This window comes from Anoplophora glabripennis, unplaced genomic scaffold, assembly GCF_000390285.2.
Source record: "Anoplophora glabripennis isolate ALB-LARVAE unplaced genomic scaffold, Agla_2.0 scaffold781, whole genome shotgun sequence".
Taxonomy (NCBI): Eukaryota; Metazoa; Arthropoda; class Insecta; order Coleoptera; family Cerambycidae; genus Anoplophora; species Anoplophora glabripennis.
Genome location: NW_019416935.1, coordinates 150823 through 171629, shown reverse-complemented (window position 1 = coordinate 171629; position 20807 = coordinate 150823). Strand labels below are relative to the sequence as shown.

The following is a 20807-nucleotide window of genomic DNA, read 5'->3' as shown; positions in this document are numbered from 1 at the left end:
CACTTATAAAAGTCCAGGTAACAATTTTTTTTTCTCCAACTGTAATTTGGTTGGACTATACATGGAAAACATATTTTTGCTTCTGAAAAGGCCTACTTAATTTTTTAAAAGTAAAGATTGTTACAAGTCACTTTAATGAAGAAGCACTGTTTCTCAAATTTTCAAATTTCAACTCGAAACTTTTTTGACATCCTTATTTTTGATGTTGAAAAAAGATTAGCTATTTGTATTATTTTTTATATTAAAAAAAAGGTCACTTTTGGATCACTTGGCCACCTATACATTTTTTTTTCTGTATAAGTGCAGTTAAAATTTCTATATCTTAAATTTTGCCAAAAAAATTGAATTTGTCTAATATTATGGGCTTAATTTTAATTTTTTAAATACATGTCTCCCAATTTTTTTTAAGCAAAATAAATTTCAAATCTAACCCCATTTTCCCTGTAACATCGATTCTAACGACACGAACAAATTTATTCCTGATTCCAGTCCGCCACGCTGCGGAACTCCATACTAACCGTGATCACGGAAATAATCATAAACGTTCTGACCAACCACGACCTGACCGACGACCAGCGCGAGTCTCGAGACGACTTCCTGGCGATCTTAATGGAACATATCGAGGACATATCTGCGGTGGTCAGAGCGAAGGTCATCCAACACTGGGCCAGACTTCAGAAGGAGTCGGCCATACCTCTGAAAACTCAGCGGCTCATCTTGGAGAAGATTACCGAACGTCTCACCGATAAAGGGGCGTTGGTCAGGAAGAACGCCGCCAACTGTGTGACGACTTTTTTGACCTACAACGCCTACAGCGCAAACGTAAGTAAAAATAGAGCAATAATGCATATACGCCAGGAAAATTAGCGAAAATAAAAGAGAAACTTGAAAAAATTCCTATCCGCGATATTATTGTAAAATTGTCTAAAGGAACATAATACAAGACATCTCACATCTCGTGAGTCAAAAAATTTTATTAGCTAACTTTTCTATTTAAACAAATAAGTGAGGAAACCAGTTTCTTCACTTTGCAGGGAAAACCATCAGTTTTAGCGAAAAGTGACTCGCAGACAGCTTGTAGGGAATAAAATTATCTACAAAATTAAAATCGGTTAATAAACAAAAAAGTTATTGCAAAAAAACAAGAAAAGTGCCCATTTTTTAATTTGTTTATAACTATCGCATTTATTGTTAAAATTTTATAAAACCTATGACAAGTTGAGGGTTTTGTCATACTTCAAAAGTGTGCCAAAAGACGCGCTGTAGGTGTAATAGTTTTTCTCACAATTCAATTTGTTTATAACGGAGACTCCAAAAGTTATGAAGTTTAAGCCTCTGTACAGGCGTTAATTTTCAACCAAACATGATTCTGAAAGCGTCATTTTAATCTGAAACACGTAATTAAGCGACCTATTAAAAAATATCACCGTTTGAATAAAATTGTTGCTATTTATGCTACCTCACCGAAAATAGATTCAATGGATAGCTGGCAAAAAAATACAATTTTTTTTGTAAAAAAGCACCCTCTACAACCAACAAGAGCCAAGTTTTTAAAAAATCGTAGCGCAATTGTTTATAAACATTAAGACTTGAATTTTTCGCAAAATAAAGTTTACGACGTAAACTACGATTTCCCGTGAATTGCATTGAAAAATGTAGAAAATTAACGACTCACGAGCCCTTTAAAGATAAGGTACTTGCTAACTAAACTATCCGGCGCCGGCATGGTGATGGGGGAAGCTCGTCCAAGCGAATCGCGCGCGCGAGAAAAGTGAAATCCAAAGTTCAAATTGATGCGCGCTGTAAAATTTTGCAATATCTCGGCTTCTATTCATCGTAGAAACATCTTTTTTTTTTAAACTTTGGTAGCTCGACGAAAACATAACAATGGGAATATTTATTAATCCGTAGAATAGCCCTGAACCCCAGAAAAAATGCATTTTTTTTTTAATTTACAAAAATGTCAAAAATTATTGTTACACGAAATATTAATTAAAATTTCANTTTTACTATACAGGCAGGTTCTTTTATATAAAATCTTTGTATCAACAATAATTTGTATATGGTTTGTTTTTATAGTCATCAACCCTAATAGGCTCCAAAAGTTATGAACTTTAAGCCTCTGTACAGGCGTTAATTTTCAACCAAACATGATTCTGAAAGCGTCATTGTAATCTTAAAGACGTAATTAAGCGACCTATTAAAAAATATCACCCTTTTTTGACATTAACATTCTCAAAATGTGCATTAAAAAACTGTGCCTTTTTCGCTTGCTAAATAGCAACAATTTGAATAAAATTGTTGCTATTTATGCTACCTCACCGAAAATAGATTCAATGCATAGCTGGCAAAAAAATACAATTTTTTTTGTAAAAAAGCACCTTCTACGACCAACAGGAGCCAAGTTTTTAAAAAATCGTAGCGCAATTGTTTATAAACATTAAGACTTGAATTTTTCGCAAAATAAAGTTTATGACGTAAACTACGATTTCCCGTGAATTGCTTTGAAAAATGTAGAAAATTAACGACTCATGAGCCCTTTAAAGAGAAGGTACTTGCTAACTAAACTATCCGGCGCCGGCGTGGTGATGGTGCAAGCTCGTCCAAGCGAATCGCGCGCGCGAGAAAAGTTCAAATTGATGCGCACTGTAAAATTTTGCAATATCTCGGCTTCTATTCATCGTAGAAACATCATTTTTTTTAAACTTTGGTAGCTCGACGAAAACATAACAATGGGAATATTTATGAATTCGTAGAATACCCGTGAACCCCAGAAAAAATGCATTTTTTTTTTAATTTACAAAAATGTCAAAAATTATTGTTACACGAAATATTAATTAAAATTTCAGTTTCGGAATTATTTTACTATTATTAAATAAATAAATGAAGTTATCGTTCATTTAAAAAGTTATTTTTTTACATATTAAGCCAAAGTAAACTTATTTTTTCAATATTTTGTTAGTTATTTAATTACGATTTAAATGTAAAATTAAAGTAAAAATTCACAAATTATTTTCAAATTATTATTTATTGTTAAAAAAATTTAAAAAAAGAATAAAAAGCATTTGATTTTGTTGCAAAATTCTCAAAATTAAAAAATATTAATAAAAATAATGCGGTCGATAAAATTACAAGTTTAACTTCTTGAAATTTTAATATACAGGGGTCGGCATAAGTCAGGCAACCAATTTGCATTAAGAGCATTAATTTTTATTCTGAAAACGCGTCTACTCGACGAGCACGTGTTATCATGTTCATGACACAGACACAACTGTCAGAAGCACGAACATGCTTCGTTTTAATCTTTTTCGACAGCGTTACCAGACTTATGAGCGTTGCCGGACTTATGCCGATTTTTCGAGAGCGTTGCCTGACTTATGCCGACCCCTGTATAAAGTTTTTTTATTATATTTATTATAAATTAAAAAAAAATTGCAACATCAAAATTAATTCAAAAAATATTAATCACAACCATTTTTAATAATAGATATATTTTTATGAAAAAGTATGACAAAACCCTCAACGTGTCATAGGTTTTATAAAATTTTAACAATAAATGTGATAGTTATAAACAAATTAAAAGATGAGCACTTTTCTTGTTTTTTTGCAATAACTTTTTTGTTTATTAACCGATTTTAATTTAACAAGTCTCATTTTGTAGATAATTTTACTCCCTACAAGCTGTCTGGGAGTCACTTTTCGCTAAAATTGATGGTTTTCCCTGCAAAGTGAAAAAACTGTTTTCCTCACTTATTTGTTTAAATAGAAAAGTTAGCTAATGAAATTTTTTGATTCACGAGATGTGATATGTCTTGTATTATGTTCCTTTAGACAATTTTACAATAATATCCCGGATAGGACTTTTTTCGATTAAAAAATTTTATTTTCTTGGCTTAATACAGCTGAAAATTGTTTAAAAAAAAAGTATGTTTCTTTTTATACCTGCTTTTTCCGTTGCAGTTATCGTTAGAAGTTATGCAGGGGCAGTTGGAGAAGGATCGGAAAGTTTTGGACTCCATGAAAGTCGAGTTCGAGGATTTGAAAACGAAAAAGTTGGAGGAGATCCAAGGACAGTGGAACTCGATAAAAGATAAGCTCAAAGTTGCCATCGAGGAGGAACTCAAGAACGAGAACGGTAAGCATTTTATTAATTATACAAAAAATAAGTGTACCAGCTTGGACAAAGGTTTATAATTTACATTATGTACGTTTCGCATTATACAGGGTGGTCGAAAGTTCCTCATATATGGAACAATCGCAAATCCTTGAAGTTGACTAAATTTGCTTGGTTGAGCCCGTGGAAGGCGTTAAATTTGGGAATAATTGTATTTTCCTGTTTAAATAAAATTGATACTTTGGTACTTGTACAAGGATTTCTCTTTTTTATTCTAAATAATTTAAGTAAATTTGAAATATTTTTTGTAAAAAATCTTGTCAAGCAATATTTTTCAATCCCAGAGAAGATATCCAATGAACAATTCAGCCGTTTGGTTGTCTATCCACAATATGTGTTGAGTGTAGGTGAGATATAACCTACCAAGTATGTCGTATCCATATTGTCAACATTGCAGGTACAAATTGGTGCTTTGTGCCAGTAGGCCTCGAGTAGCAGTGACATTTGACCATAGATAAGATATACTATGTAAGAAATAGATCAGCCAACTCAATGAAAAAATGCATTAAATATGCCATCGGTGTTTGGAGTAAGAAACACTTTCAAGGGCAATTATTGCACATACGAGGGGTATAAGATTGGGTGTAAAGGGGCATACGATAACTTCTCATTATATTCGTAAGGTGATTCGCAAACACTGACCTAAAATGAAACCTCGTATTCTTTAGTGAATTTTAAGAGGGCTCTTTCGTATAAAGCTTTTATCTAGGAAGTTTCGTTAAANTAAAAAAAAAGTAAGTTTCTTTTTATACCTGCTTTTTCCGTTGCAGTTATCGTTAGAAGTTATGCAGGGGCAGTTGGAGAAGGATCGGAAAGTTTTGGACTCCATGAAAGTCGAGTTCGAGGATTTGAAAACGAAAAAGTTGGAGGAGATCCAAGGACAGTGGAACTCGATAAAAGATAAGCTCAAAGTTGCCATCGAGGAGGAACTCAAGAACGAGAACGGTAAGCATTTTATTAATTATACAAAAAATAAGTGTACCAGCTTGGACAAAGGTTTATAATTTACATTTTGTACATTTCGCATTATACAGGGTGGTCGAAAGTTCCTCATNATAAAGGGGTGGTGATTTGTAGAAAATTGTAAGGAGAATCCGAAAATATCATAATAAAGCCCTGTATCTCAGCCACTGGAACATTGTTTTTTAAGAAAATGCTTCCGATTTTGTACAATATTTACATACATTCATGTGATTAATTTCAAATTATTTCACTCACTAGTTTCTAAAATGTTATAAAAAATTAAAAATATTAATTTAACACTGGATTGTTTTAGTGAACCGACCTAGACAAAAACTTTATATGAAAGACCTACCTTAAAATTCACTAAAGAATTCGAGGTTTCATTTTTTGTCACTGTTTGTAAATCACCATGTAGTTCATTTGTAAATTGATGTCATTGGCAATGTTTCACGTATAATTTCTTCATTCACATTATTACATTTTCTGAAAATTCTAAAATTATATTGTAACGTATGAATCATGATGAAGTTCCGGCGTCAGCTGTTAAATTTCAAAATGAATGCTAACAGAGACAACAGAAATTTATTTTGTCTCTGTCTAAAAAAGGACAGACGCATATCGCTGTCCTCTCGGGCTCTGGAGTCAAGTAGTGGGGGTAATTTTCAATCCCTTACCAGTAAAGTTGCCTATGTGTGCATTTGACATATACTTTGTAGGTTATATCTCACCCGCACCGCCAAACCGATTTAGAGTTAAACATGGAAAAAATTACATATTTTGTCACTTTTGATGCATGTACACGCAGAATCCTCAGCGGAAGGCTCTCATGAACAGGACGTTGAGGAGCAGCAAGACAATCGTTTAACATGGGATCAGATGACGGAAATACTGAAAATGTATTTAACGGAAGGAAAATACAAGGAGGCGTTCAGGCTCTGCAAGAAGTCCGGTAGGGACCAGGAGGAATTCCGACTGTTGGGGTATGAGATACTCCAAATTCCTTAAGACGCAAAATAAATACAAAAAAAACTCCTTTAAAACAGGGAAAACAACGCCATGGAGGAATCGGAGATGTACCTCCTGGTGTTCCACTTGGTATTCTTCGACATCAACAAGCTGGTGGAGGAGATGAGGGCGGGCGGCACCGTCAAGATGACCGAGGAGGACTTCAAGAGGATGGAGGCGATGGAGACGCACGTTGACTTCCTGGAGGACTGCGTGGGTTTCCTGAGGCTGATCGACAATGCCATTCCCATCATGATCGAGCTGTTGGAGACCACCACCATCGGGGACATGCACGAGGCCGTGGAGTTCTTCACGTCCGCCTATCAGTTTAGCATCGATAATTCCATGCGGGGAATCTTGGGTAAGCGTATGTCGGTTTTTCGCCCCCTTCGCAGTGTCGCCAACATGAAGTTTTTTCACTTTTCGTGATTCTAAAAACAGTATTTGTGGAAAATATTAGATGTGCTCGGCTGACGTTATGCATTTATTTCATTCGTACGATATTGTTTGAGAAGACCCCCGCGCCACTCATGGAATTAACTGCATTTGACGCTTGAGGTAGAAAAACATTGGCGGACATTTGAAAACATGCCCCTGCTCCGGTGAATTGCTACAGTTCGTACAATATTTGTTGAGGTATAATTCCAAGAAAAGGATAAGCCAATAAAGTTCAGTCATCGGAACTACTGTAACAATTTACAGAGGCAGGGGCGTGGCTTGAAATTTTCCGCTAATGTCTTTCCCTGTCATGATTAGTTTCGACTGAATATTAAGGTTTTTTTTTCGTTAGCGATGCTGAAGATCATGCAGCGCAACGAGCAGGAGCGCAGGGACTGCATCATCAACGCCTTCAAGACGATTTACCTGAACACCGATTGCACTAACACAGAGTAAGTTTGTTCACGTCGAGTCGTCCCTAGACTTACTGATACTTAATGAAAATCGGATTTTAGACTTGTTCAAAATTGGCGAGTTTAAGCCACCAAAGAAATAGCGGCTTGGATGAATTTTACTTTATTTTTGTTGCAACGTTTCATCTTTAAGCAACCATCATCAGTTTATTATTATTTTTTTAATCCAAAGCAACACAATTAATATTTTTACGCGAAATAACAAATTCTTAACAAGACTCATCGTCATTCAACAAAAAAAAAAACAAAAAAAAAATACATTAAGAAAAAAAAATCCGCCCACGACAAATACTTCATCGCTGACGTTGCTTTGTTAACCCCTCAGGGAGCACTGCCTGACGATAGTCTGTCGCCTGATACGGCTCGTCAAGACGGTTCCCCTCAACAACATCGACGACTTCCAACTAATCATATCCGAGTGGACGGCCAAGGGCATCCTCGACAACAGCATCATCGACATGTTCTGGCAGTACTTCACGCAGAAGATCAGCTGCACCGAGGGGGACTCGCACGCCGCCACGAAACTGCTGCGCATGTGCGCCCTCGGCCGTAAGACCATCGTCACGCGGAACATCAAGCTGGTGGCGACGGTGGCTTTCGGGGAGCGAGGCACGCGCGACATGCAGTTCCTGGGTAGCGCTTGCGAGTTGCTGTCGGTCGCCGGCAGGGAGAAGATCGATATTACCAGCAAGAACCCGCCCTACAAGATAAAGCCGGGCGATGAGATATTCGGTAGTCTGTTGGAGATACTGGGGAAGAAGTTCTTCGAGCCGGTGGAGTACTACAACAAGGCGTTGTTCGGGGGAATAGATTTCATTTACAAGGTAAGCGAGTAGGAGGTAGTGAGTTTTGTCAAAAATTTTTGTTTAGGACTTGGTAAAAAACATACAGGGTGTCTCAGTTTTAATCTACGAGACATCGGGAGCAGATAGTACAACGAAAAATAATGGTACTTTGTCGTATATACGTATTTCGAAATTTCAACCGTTTTCCAGATACAGGGTGTTAATAATTAAAAAAAATATATCATTTACTGACTACTGTAAATATCTTCTGAAATAATATTATTTTTTTGATAAGTTAGGAAGAACGGAAAAACAAATGTACCAATATATTTGGATAATCCTGTATACAGTGCGTCCCAGTAGTAACGCAAAAAATTCGTATTTTATTTTGTGTTGCGTTTTCACAAAAACACTAAAACACGTCAATTACTAAATAGGAATTGTCGTTTTGTCACGTTGCTGAAACCTTTTTTACGCTATTTTTCATAAACCTATGACATCATCGACATTTTTTTTTAAATACTTCGATAGCTGCTCCAGTGCATACAATTAAATATTTTAAGACCCTACAGAGCGTGTATTGGGGCAAATTGTGCTCATTTTGAAATGTCCTCAATACTGTTAGCGGCAGCAACAATTTATTAGTTCCTTAATCCGTTGTTAATCTAATTTTTAACATTGGATTATTACGTAATTTTGTTATTAACCTTTTTAGTTAAATTTTCGTGTATTTCATCTTTTGTGAGTTGTTTCATACACTGATTTTTGCTTTAAATTTTATTTACTGAAAGTGAGAGTGACTCATCGCTAACTCTTGGATTAGTAAGGAGGTTGCGGGAACTGAAAATCCATAGGCGTATCGATTTACAAGGCAACGCGATATAGAAAATATGGAAAAAAGATAATAAAACATAAACGTCTTATTTTTAGAGGTTTTATCAAGAAAACTTCAAAAATATTGTAGCAACATTTTGTTTTAAATTTTAATTGTTTTCTATAAAACGATGCCATCGCGTAAGTTTAGGCGTTTATGACCGATAGACCGTTTGCTACAAACGGCACTTTGATCCATTTTAATTATTACTGCGTTTTAAAATGTCTCGGTTGCATTTTTTAATTTATAAATATATTATAGCCACTGGATTAGCACCCTTCGTGTACGCTTATCCTATGGCGTTTCTAACGACGTCTAAATCAAGTACTACGTCCGTACGTTTACACCCACTAAAAAAAAACATTTCCCTATCATTATTATATGTTCAATAGACAGAGATAGAAATTAGATCGACGTTCAGTGTAACTTAGTCTATATACGATTGTAGATCCTATCGATGTGCATAGATGTGCATTTAATACAAAACAAATAATATTGAACTGTTATAAAACTAATTTTATACTTTATACGCTTTATGGTAATAATGTTTTTATATTAAACTAATGCAAAACATTAAAGGATCAAAAGAGTTTCCGAAATTTTTCCGTGATTTTTGACGGACTGTATTTAGGTGAAAAATGGTCGTATCGGGAATTAAAAAATGCATTTTGAAGCGCTAAGATTCTAGGTTTTAGATCTTTCTAGAAGAAATAGCATGACAAAAAAATTTGGAAATTTCATCCATTGCATACTTGTTTATTCAACTTCAATTTCCTTTTTTATAAATTTCGATATGACCATTTTTCGATTTATCGCACTTTTAATGGAAAAGGATCCTTTTGTCTTTAATCATCGATATCTCGGCGGCAAATGGTCGTACAGAGAATTGAAGGGCAGTTTCGAAAACTGAAGTAAATTTCCTGTAACATGCTGCCGTAACTTTTCGGAAAAAAATGTTTTCATTTTAAGAAACGGGAAAAAAGAGTAATTTTTGGTTTTTTAGAAAATTGTCGGCTAAATTAGAAATATTCACGAAATAACTGATGTTATGCATGGCTTTTACAGTTCAATATACCCAGAAGAACCCTGTGAAGTTTTATCTCGATCAAACTGATTCTTTGTTCCAGTCAAACTTTTGAAAAAAATTAGAGACGTTTTTTGAGCTTAAACACTTCATAATCGTGATTAAAATGGAAAATAATTTTTTTTTGAGGTTTTCTCACATTTTTACCGCAAGTATCATTTAAATTGATGAAAATAAAAAAAAATTTCAAAAAATTTTCTATAAAATTTTCAAAAATTTTTGAATTTTTTTTTGCTCTTTTGGAAAACCTTCCGGACATTGAAGAAAACAAAATCCAATTGTTTACAATACGATTTAGCTTTTCCATCCTATGCTCCTGTTCATCAACTTTTAATTAAATTAAAATTAAAGTTGATGACCCAAACCAGATTTCGATCCCGATTCACACCGTTTTTTGAGACAAATTTGTAATTAATTTTTGCGCAGCCTGTAATCATTTAAATAACAGTTTTTTTTCAGAACTACCCTTTCTTCTTTGAAAAAAAAATTTAAAAAAAAATTCAAAAACCAATTTAAACGTTATTTGTGGTAAAAATATGAGAAAACCCCAAAAAAAATGTTTTTTCTATTTTAATCATGATTATGAAGTGTTTAAGTTAAAAAAACAACACCCTTTAATTTTTTTTCAAAAGTTTGGAACAAAGAAACGGTTCGCTAGATCGAGATGAAACTTCACAGGGTTCTTCTGGGTATATCGAACTGTAAAAGTCATGCTTAACATTACTCATTTTGTGAATTTTCTAATTTAGCCGTCTTTTTCTAAAAAACCATAAATTACCCTTTGTTCCTGTTTTTTAAAATTCGTGTAAAAGATGAAAAAATTTTTTTCTCAAATGTTTCCAGTTTTTGAAACAGCCCTTCAATTCTCTGTACGACCATTTGTCGTCGAGATATCGATGATTGAAGACAAAACGATCATTTTCCATTAAAAGTCTGATATTTCGATGAAAAATGGTCGTATCAAATTTAAAAAAAAGGAAATTGAAGCTGAATAAACAAGCTATCTGGTCCAGGCAATGGCTTAGCTGGAAAAATGTTTCCAAGTAGCATTTAATTATCCCAGGGCTATTGCTCCAATTGAATTAAATAAAAAAACCTAAAAAAATGTACTTGCACAAAACATAAAATAACTCATTTTCCGATACGTCGTCTAGATTTTTGTGGGCAGTAAAAAAGGAAAAAAAAACATTTTGCCAACTTAGTGTCACTTCTTTCGAGTTACTTTATTGGTAATATAATTCTACTAATAATTTTTTAACGTTCAATCTCTAATTCGACTGGAGCATTAAGACTATAGCACTTTTATAATACTTTTAGCTTTTTTCAGTGTAATTATTTTCAAAAAATGAAACTAATTAGATTTCATTTACGAGGAATTATTAATTTAAAGAAATATTGTGTTTACTCTCAAACGGAACGAATTATCTATTNCTGCATTGGAAAGAGATAAAGAATAAGAGATTTCGGCTTTTTAGAATCCTTAACAAACCATATTTAGGTAGGTTTCGTTGAAAGAATTAAATATTTAGCCGATAATTGATAATAAATAAATTACTTAATTTAGTACCACAACAAACACTAAAAATCAAAATAACTCGGAAACGCACATGGATTTCGAAACAGAAGGGACATTATTTTTGTTAAACTGTATGTAGATAATGAAAATAACAGTTTTAAAAAAAAAAATAGTCATAGGCGTAGAAGTTCTGTTTAAGAAAGCGGTTGAGCACCCCCTCCACTCCGCCATTGTGCAAGTTTCTGAACATTCTTATCGCTTGTTTTATGCCCCTTAATTAATAGGCATTATCTCCCAAACATGAAAAAAATCTAAGCATTCGTTTATGTTATAATGAAAATTCGAGAAAAAAAAATTATATTCAACACCCTGTATCTCGGAAATGAAGCCTTCTACGACATATGTTTATAGGAACTTTTCTTTTTAAAAACATGTGTTCTATCTCCTGATAAAGTTTGTCTACGAAAAACTGACTCACCTGTATAATGTGTGGAAAATTGCTATTATATGTTCATTTGGCCAACAACATATTTTAATTATTTATGTCCAGAAACAATTTTATTATATTGATGGTAAATTTCGCCCCAAAATGCCATGTTGTAATATTATTTCTCTCTCTTTTGCAATCGTAATATCAATGATTAATAGAAGGTGCCTATAATAAATTAAAATTCCAAATTCCGCATTGATGCACTGCACTGTTTTGCAATTTGTCAACCACCTGTCAACAGCCGCGATTTATTGCCCAGTGCAACTGTATTTGTCTTTTGTTTGCCCGCATTCGCATTCTTCAACTGGGCGTATACATTTCTACCACCTCCACGTTTAGTTCGACCAGACCTGTATATAAGTATGGCTTAATAAATATGGCAACAAGTTTTTCAAATATTTCAATGCAAACGTAACCCTTTAATTTTTTTCAAAAGTTTGAAACAAAGAAACGGTTCGCTAGATCGAGATGAAACTTCACAAGGTTCTTCTGGGTATATTGAACTGTAAGTCATGCATAACATTAGTCATTTCGTGAATATTTCTAATTTGGCCGTCAATTTTCTAAAAAACCAAAAATTACCCTTTAATCCTGTTTCTTAAAATGAAAAAATGAAAAAAAATTGCAAAATTTTTTTGTCGCGCTATTTCTTAGAATTGCATGATAACCGTAGCTCCTAAAAAATTTCGACCAAAAGATCTAAAAACTGGAATCTTAGAGCTTCAAAATGCTTTTTTTAATTCCCCATACGATCATTTTTCACCTAAATACACAATCTGTTAAAAATAATGGAAAATTTTCAGAAATTATTTTAACCCTTTAATTTTTTGCATTAGTTTGTGTCTAAGGCTCTCTCTATAATTTCGACGGCGAAGTATAACAACACAGACAAGAAGTGCTGATATTACAGAAAATGACTACTTTATGTGTTACATGTCCCAACTAGCATTTAATTGTACCAGCCATATTGCTCCAGTTGAATTAGATCGTTAAACCTGAAACTTGGGACAATTTGTTTATAACGCTGTTTTGCATGGCCTACTTGTTAGTTGTAAAGGGCAACATAATTTCAACTTTTTGAAATTTTTCTTTTTTGATACGTTGCTTTGGATCAATTAGATTATATATCTACGATATTAACTACTAAAATTAACTTTTAGTAATTAAACAATTGGTTGCAACAAAACGAACGAAATTAATTGACAAATGCCTGGAGCAACAATTTTATGGTCAATCGAATCGGCCTTTGGCACACATGTTGGTCATTGGATTAACTATCTATTCCATTATGTATTTTATGTTTTTTTTTATATATATATATACGTGTGTTTAAATATTTGTTAAAATGTAATTTCTGTTTTTTACAGCTTGATCTGACGTTTCTTATACATTTTTTATCTATCTATATATCCATAAATTTCATCAACATTCATTGTTTTTTGCAATAATAATGTGCAATTTTCGAAAACTGATTTTTGCGCGTTTGACCTTTATTTTACAGTTAAAAAAATGGTGAAATATGACTTCAGGTACCTTCAATTGTAGGTAATTTAATTGCCTGCAACATAAAACGACTCATTTTCCGATAGGTTGTCTAGATTTTCGAGGGCTATAAAAAAGGTAAAAAACACGTAAATCTGCCACTTATTTGCAATTAGATTTCATTTACGTGGAATTATTAATTTAAATAAATATTGTGTTTACTCTCAAACGGAACGAATTATCTATTGAAAACCATGTTTTAAACATTTGAATATAACTGTTATAAGTTTGCCTTTATTACAATTTTATTTAAATTTAATAAGTAATAATGACTTGACAAATATGGAGGTATACAGCGGAATTATCTGGAAACTACTGAAACGGCTTTCAAAAATATTAAAAATTCCATTACAAAAAAAAAAAACTTGCCTCTAGCAGTCAAACTTGAAATCGTACGCCTTTTACGCCCTATCTTTTCATAGTTGTGTTCGAAACCCGAAATCCTGTGCGAGACCCTCATAACGAAAATTATAAACGAGCTGGCCAAGGACCTGGCTGAAACGGAAGACAAGATGGTGGACAGCTTCATCATAATCAGGGTGTGCCAGCTCCTGGGGTTCGTCGCGATCAAACAGCTCGAGTACCTCGACGAGACTGTCTACAAGGAACTGAAGAGGAGGAACAACATCAGGGAGGAGCGGAAGGAGTCCAAATTAACGAACTGCGGCGGCAGGAAATGTAGGAAGAAAAAATCTATAATTTCCGCCTCAACGGCAAGCGAGTCGTTGATGAATTCTTCTGTCGTAAGTTAGAAGTGATTTTAATTAAACCGATAGTTTTCGAATTTGGTTATTTCTTAGATAGAAGATAGTACTTTGGATGGGGCTCAAGCCGAGGACACGGACGCGGAGTTCATACTGAACGTGTTGGAAAACGACGTAGTCACGGGTTCCGGGGGTTTGGGGAAGTTAGCGTACATCATTAAGGGCATATGCGAGCGGCCCAACATTTACGATGACGTTATGGTACAAGGGACTGCGGTGATTGCTCTGATCAGGTATTTATACTGAGAAAAAGCGTTTATTTGTGCACTCGTCTCTCCGTGTAGGATTTCGCAAATAGGTGAGATGTAAGGAGCGTTTTTGTGATATCGCATTTTTGCGATGTTTAAGAGAGAAGAATGTTTTCCTCGTCGAAATTTAAGAGATGCCTTTTTTGAATCTTTACAAATTTCTAATTGTAAAAAGCCAAGAGATCCTTTTCGTTAATAGAATTTGCATTTTAATGACAAAAAAAAATTCCAATGGCTTGCCCGTAACTTTTAGGAAAATGTAATCGAGGGAAAATTAATGTGGTCATATTTCGAGAAAGAAGCCTGGCGACTGTGCCGTTTTTTGGGAAATGACTATGAGATCTACGAATGGGTTGCACTAATTACATTAAAAAGTGATCTCGGTCAAAATTGGAAATTGCTGTGGATGTTTTCAACAATATCGTCGCATGAAACTTTGTATTTGTCCTCACAGGGGCGACACTTAGACCAATTAAATTGTTGAAAATACCCCGTTTTCTGCCAAAATTTGGTTCAGTAAACAAAGACACGAAAAAATTATGGAAAATTCCTTAGAATTGGGTGAACTGCTTTACCTCGGCTGAATGTTTCAAAATGGCGTCCAAAGTTCGCAAAAAGCAGTTTTTTCCATTTTAGAGAAAAGTTGTAGAGCTTCTTATAACCAAAAATTTTGTTTGTTATTGCAAAAAAACGCTAAAAATCACATTTTTTAAATTTTTTATCTTTAAAACAAAAAAAGATTTTTTTTAGGAAACTTTGAGAATGTGTAGTATGTATTTGGTAAGAAAAATAGTGCATTCTTGTAAAATTGCAAAATATTTGATAGTTTTTGCGAAAACTGAGTTTTTCGAAATAAAGACATTTTTTTCAAGTTTCAATAAAACGTATAATAATACAGTTACGTGACCCATCTTGTACTTAAAATTTTCTCTAAAAGTTGTACTTTGCTGTGCAAATTGTGCGCATATTGCAAAATAATTGGAAATATGTGAAAAATCTACCGAAAGTGAATTCTTTTTTTGGGTCAAACAAAGAAGTCAAGGTTTCGGTAGATTTTTCGCATATTTCCAATTATTTTGCAATATGTGCACAATTTGTACAGGAAAGTATAACTCTTAGAGAAAATTTTAAGCCAAAGATAGGTCACGTAAGTGCATAATTGTAATATTTATTGAAACTTTTTTGTTTTTATTTTGGAAATACTCAATTTCTATAAAAACTATCAAATATTTTGTACTTTTACAAAAATGCACTTATTCCACTTACCAAGGACTACATATCTTTTTTCGACTTAAAGATATAGAAGTATTAAAAAAATGCGATTTTAATCTTTTTTTGTAATAACTAACATCGGGCTGGGCTCAAAATTTTTGTTATAAAAAATTCTATAACTTTTGTTGAAAACATGTATTTCTGAAATGTTTAGTTTTTTTTTAAAGAAAGAAAACTGTTGTGTTAACATTTATCCGGGGTAAAGTTCATTCAATTCTACGGAAATTTCCCTAATTTTTACGTGTCTGAGTTTACTGAACTAAAGGAGGAGGGCCCCTAAGGTTGGTTTTTGGCCTAATTTATTTTTGGCTGAAAAAATCTGAAAAATTTCTTTTAGTACCTACTAGCAATACTGAATCGTTTCCACCCTAAACGGGCCAACCCCCTCACCCTCCTTACCCCTCCACCCCCTTAAATGAGATGACACATTTACATTGATTAAAAGGAAAAAGAAAAAATCAATAATAATTATACATACATTGTGCATATTTGATTAGCTACTTTGAATTTCGTGATTCTGAATTCATAATTGTAATCAGTGATCCAAGAAAGTTTCTATAAACAAATATTTGAGGATTATGAAGATCTTTTTAATTTTTTTGTCCGCCATATGGAATACATACGCCTTCAGATTCGTAATTGGAGACCCAAAAAACCCCACTACACAAAAATTCATGCATTTTAAAGACAATTTAATTTTTCTGTCCGCCATATTGAATCCGCCATTTTGAATTTTGTGATTTAGAGTCCAGATTCGTAATCATAGACCCAAAAAACCTCGTTACAAAAAAATTCATGCATTTTGAAGACATTTCAATTTCCTTGTCCGCCATGTTGGATCCGCCATTTTGAATTTCGTGATTCTGAGACCAGATTCGTGATCAGCGACCCAAAAAACTCTTCATATGTAAGATTCATAGGCATTGAATGTCTTTCGCATCTCTAAGCTCTTTAAAAATTCCACTAATAAGCGATGGTTTCCCTGGCGTTTAAAGGGGGTGGAGGAGGAAAGGAGAGTGAGGGAGTTGGTCCGTTTAGACTGGAAACTATTCAGTATTGCTAGTAGGTAATAAAAAAAAAATTTTCCACTGGCATGTTTATTGAGAATTGTTTTTTTACATCCTTGACTTGCCGTTTTGCATCCTTGTTGTTCCTTGTTTCTGGTGTTATTCTCTGATGTTAGTAAATTTTATTTGTTATCGAGGCTGTGACGGTCTTATACGGGGTGTCGCTAAAATGTCTGGACGAAATCCTACCACATATTCGCGATGCCCAAATATGAAGTTACAATTTTATGTTAGTTTTTCTTCAATAACCGCATTCATAGTTGTAGTAAATATTTAGAACTTGGTATAGGGGAGTTTTCTGGCCGGGGAAATTGAAATTTGGTCTTGAATTGCTGTAAATTATTAGATGGCGACAATACGGTAATTTACATGCATTTAAATTGTCACAACTTTTTTGTACCATGGTACGTGTATTGAATTATTTGTAAAAAATGAACAAAATAACCGTTTTTTGGATATCTGGATTTAAAGGTTTAGGTAATTACATCTTCCTTCATATTTTTTATTTATTTATTATTTTTATTTATTTAAATTTATTATTCTTTTTTTTCTCATCTTTTGTAATTTTTATTGTTTTTGGCCCGTTGGCTTCTACATTCCTGTCGTTGTTGGCCCATTGTTCTTTAAATTTTTTATTGTTCTCGGCTCATTGGCTTCAAAACACACTACAAAATTTTAGAACTAATTTGAACCACTCCTGGATAAAGTGGGAAGGAAGGTAGTGGTGAGTTTATGTAATGAAACATTATATATATACTTATTTTTAGGAAAAACATTGGAGAATAAGTATTTTCTATTACAAATTTAATATACCAAGTAGGTGGCGCCCTCTAATAACACAGCCACATAAAAAAGTTGTCTATACTTTTCATGCAACATAAGTTATACGTAGTATTTTTGCCTCCTGATCACGAATCCGGTGTCAGAATTAAACTATCACATCACGGGAATTTCCTAACCTCGAAGAACAGGTCAAAAATAGCAAAAATTCACGAAAAAGTAAAATACAAAAATTTTTTTTCTATATTCAAATTTTCATTTATATGGTTAAGACCCCGTCGAACGTGAATCCGCGGGCAGAATTGATGGTTTTTTTCCTAACCTCAAAAAAAAACAGGTCAATTAAAGGTCAGATATCACGAATTTTCAAAAAATAACAGATTCTCGCCAAATTTGGTATACAGTGGTTTTCGGGGTCAATTTTGCAAAACTCAAGAAGGCGGATCCAAGATGGCAGACCAAATTTTCAAAAAATAACACATTCATACCAAATTTGGGATACGGGGGTTTTCGGGGTCACTGATCACTAATCCAAGATCAGATTTACAAAATTCGTTTTTAAAAATTTAATCAATTACTTACCTATGTACTTTAATAAGGTTAAAACATGATTGGGTACTCAGGTTATAAAGTAAACAAAAATATTACAAAATAAATTTCGCAATTCCTCGAATTCGTAATCAGCGACCCCAAAACCCCCCCGTGTACCAAATTTGACACGAATGTGTTATTTTTTGAAAATTCGGTCGGCCATCTTGGATCCGCCGTTTTGAATTTTGCAAAATTGAGCTCGGATCCGTGACCAGCGACCTCGAAAATCCCCGTAAACCAAATTTGGCGCGAATCTGTTATTTTTTGAAAATTCGTGATTCGTGACCTTAATTGACCCGTTTTTTTGAGGTTAGAAAAAGAACCATCAATTCTGACCGCGGATTCACGTTGGGCGGGGTCTTAACTATATAAATGAACAATTGACATTATTATTTTTGACCTGTTCTTTGAGGTTAGGAAATTACTTTGGAGGAGGCAAAAATACTAAGGATAACATATGTCGCATGAAAATTACAACTTTTTTTTGTGTGTGGCTATGTAATTTTTACCAAATTCGAGACCGGATTTCAATTTATTATGCCAGAAAACTCCACTATACAAAGTTTATGTATTTAATAATAATAACTATTATTATTGTCGTTATTATTTTTATTATTATTTTACGATTGTATTTAAAAAAAATGGCGAGAATGCAGGATTCTCTCTTCTAGATACATGTTGGTGTCCAGCAAGTTCTGTGCCCAGAACATTCAGCTGTTGTTCACGATTTTCGAGAAAACGTCGCACCCCGAAGTAAAATGTTCCATCCTAGTCCACTTGTCGGACCTGTTGACTAGATTCCCCAACATAATCGAACCTTGGTCGCCCAGGATATACCTAGGGTACGTGTGACCATCATTTCACCGATACCTCTCTGCAGTTCCGTGTACTAATCGATTCTTTTAGGCTGAACGACCCTTCAGACTCGATACGTAAAGCGACGTTCTTCACCCTGTCGAATCTGATACTGCGCGACATGATCAGGTCACACAGTCATATCGCGGAGATGGTCACTTGCCTGGTGGACGACGACGCGGAACTGAGCGGGATGTGCAAGACCTTCTTCCTCACCCTGTCCCGCAAGGAGAATAATCTGTATAACGTTCTGCCGGATATATTCTCGCACCTCATGGAGATGGGTTCTGCCTCCGAGGACAACACCAGGGATATAATGAAGTAAGTCGTTTCGGGCCATTTTGGCGTGTGCCGGGATCTCGGGAACTGTAACATAGAGAAACGCTCGAATTCGGGAGGTCGCTCTCTGTCAGTAGGCGTCACCAAAATGGCTCCTCCGCGTACGGTAACATTTATTTCTCTCGGTTGGTCGCAGGTTCCTGTTCGACTTGATGGACAAGTCAAAGCACATGGACAGCCTCGTGGACAGGTTCTGCTGCAAATTCAGGCTGACGGAGGTCCTGCGCCACCAAAGGAACATCGCGTACTGCCTCACCCTCATCCAATACAACGAGAAGGCTTTGAGGAGACTCAAGGAGAACTTCCCGTTCTACAAGCACCTGGTGCACGACGCGGAGATCTACGCCATGTTCAAGAACATCATGCAGAACTGCAACAAGACGCAAGTGGGAAAGGCCGATCTCAAGGTAGGTTGGAGTTGTCGCAGGTGGCCGCTAGTCATACCGCAATGGCATTGATCGGTGATTACGGTGACGAATTGTACATATTGTAACGGCAGAGCGGACATCCTAGATTGATATGGAATGGCCACATGTGAAAGTTCGTTTTGAACACTCGTAGGACTGACGTAAACAATAAACCACAGTAATAACAGCGTTAGGACAACCGCAGTGATACCGAGTAAATTTGTCGATTTGGCTGAAGCTACCTGGAGGCGCATAAAAGACTTGTGAGGGCTCTATAGCAAATAGCCAACCAGCACTACATTTTTATAGATTTTACTACACAGTTTGTCTGTGTAAATATGAATTGATGCTCAAATAACAGGCTTTCCTCCATTCTAACGCAAATTTTCTATAAAATGGAGTTAGTTTGAAACTCAAATTACTTTTTGTTGTAAAGAAATTTGTAATTCGCCGCTTTTGTTACAAATTTCTTTGCAACAAAAAATAATTTGAGTTTCAAACTAAGTCCATATTATAGAAAATCTGCGTTAGAATGGAGGAAAGCCTGTTATTTGTACATTAATTCATATTTAGACAAACTGTGTAATAAAATCTATAAAAATGTATTGCTGGTTGTCTATTTGCTGTAGAGCCCTCTTAAGGTACACTTTAATAAGCATGTTGCAATCATACAACTATGTAGTGATTTTCAATCAGACTTTTTTTCTGGAAATCTCTAAATATTTTATATATTTTTTGGCGATATCGTAAATGTACACTGAGAACTTTGAAATATTTATAATTCGACCTCAGTGTTTTAGTTTCATATTGCAGGTTAAAATGCACAGTGACGGGTTCAAGATTGAAAAAAATTTATACGATCTTCAACCGAATTTTAACTTTGTAACAAAGAAAACTCTTAAAAAAATTAATTTTTGCAAGTTAAATACTATCACAGTTCAAAGTAGACATTTTCGTTAAATTTTCAGATAATAAAGTGAGTATTTTTTGTCAACTAGCTGCAAACTACTATGTTCTAGAACGTGAAATCAATCTGTCATTTTTTCAAAATTTATGATACATGTAAATTGAAAGTGCCGATATTGCAATGAGTACCGTACTAGAACGCCACCCCCATGTCGTTTAATGGTGGTAATATCG

The 20807-nt window shown here is 34.5% G+C and overlaps 1 protein-coding gene across 1 annotated transcript in view; it reads left to right on the top strand.

The window, feature by feature from the left end:
- The window catches only part of LOC108911850 (condensin complex subunit 1), a 43601-nt gene that overhangs the window by 7084 nt on the left and 15710 nt on the right, over window positions 1–20807 (top strand). The window contains exons 5-17 of the mRNA XM_023455724.1: window positions 490–822; window positions 3961–4135; window positions 4225–4325; window positions 4945–5119; window positions 5943–6117; window positions 6181–6503; window positions 6933–7032; window positions 7379–7877; window positions 13767–14087; window positions 14145–14341; window positions 18738–18908; window positions 18973–19242; window positions 19397–19667. Coding sequence (XP_023311492.1) covers window positions 490–822; window positions 3961–4135; window positions 4225–4325; window positions 4945–5119; window positions 5943–6117; window positions 6181–6503; window positions 6933–7032; window positions 7379–7877; window positions 13767–14087; window positions 14145–14341; window positions 18738–18908; window positions 18973–19242; window positions 19397–19667 — 3111 coding nt within the window. The remainder of the gene's footprint in view (window positions 1–489; window positions 823–3960; window positions 4136–4224; window positions 4326–4944; window positions 5120–5942; window positions 6118–6180; window positions 6504–6932; window positions 7033–7378; window positions 7878–13766; window positions 14088–14144; window positions 14342–18737; window positions 18909–18972; window positions 19243–19396; window positions 19668–20807) is intronic.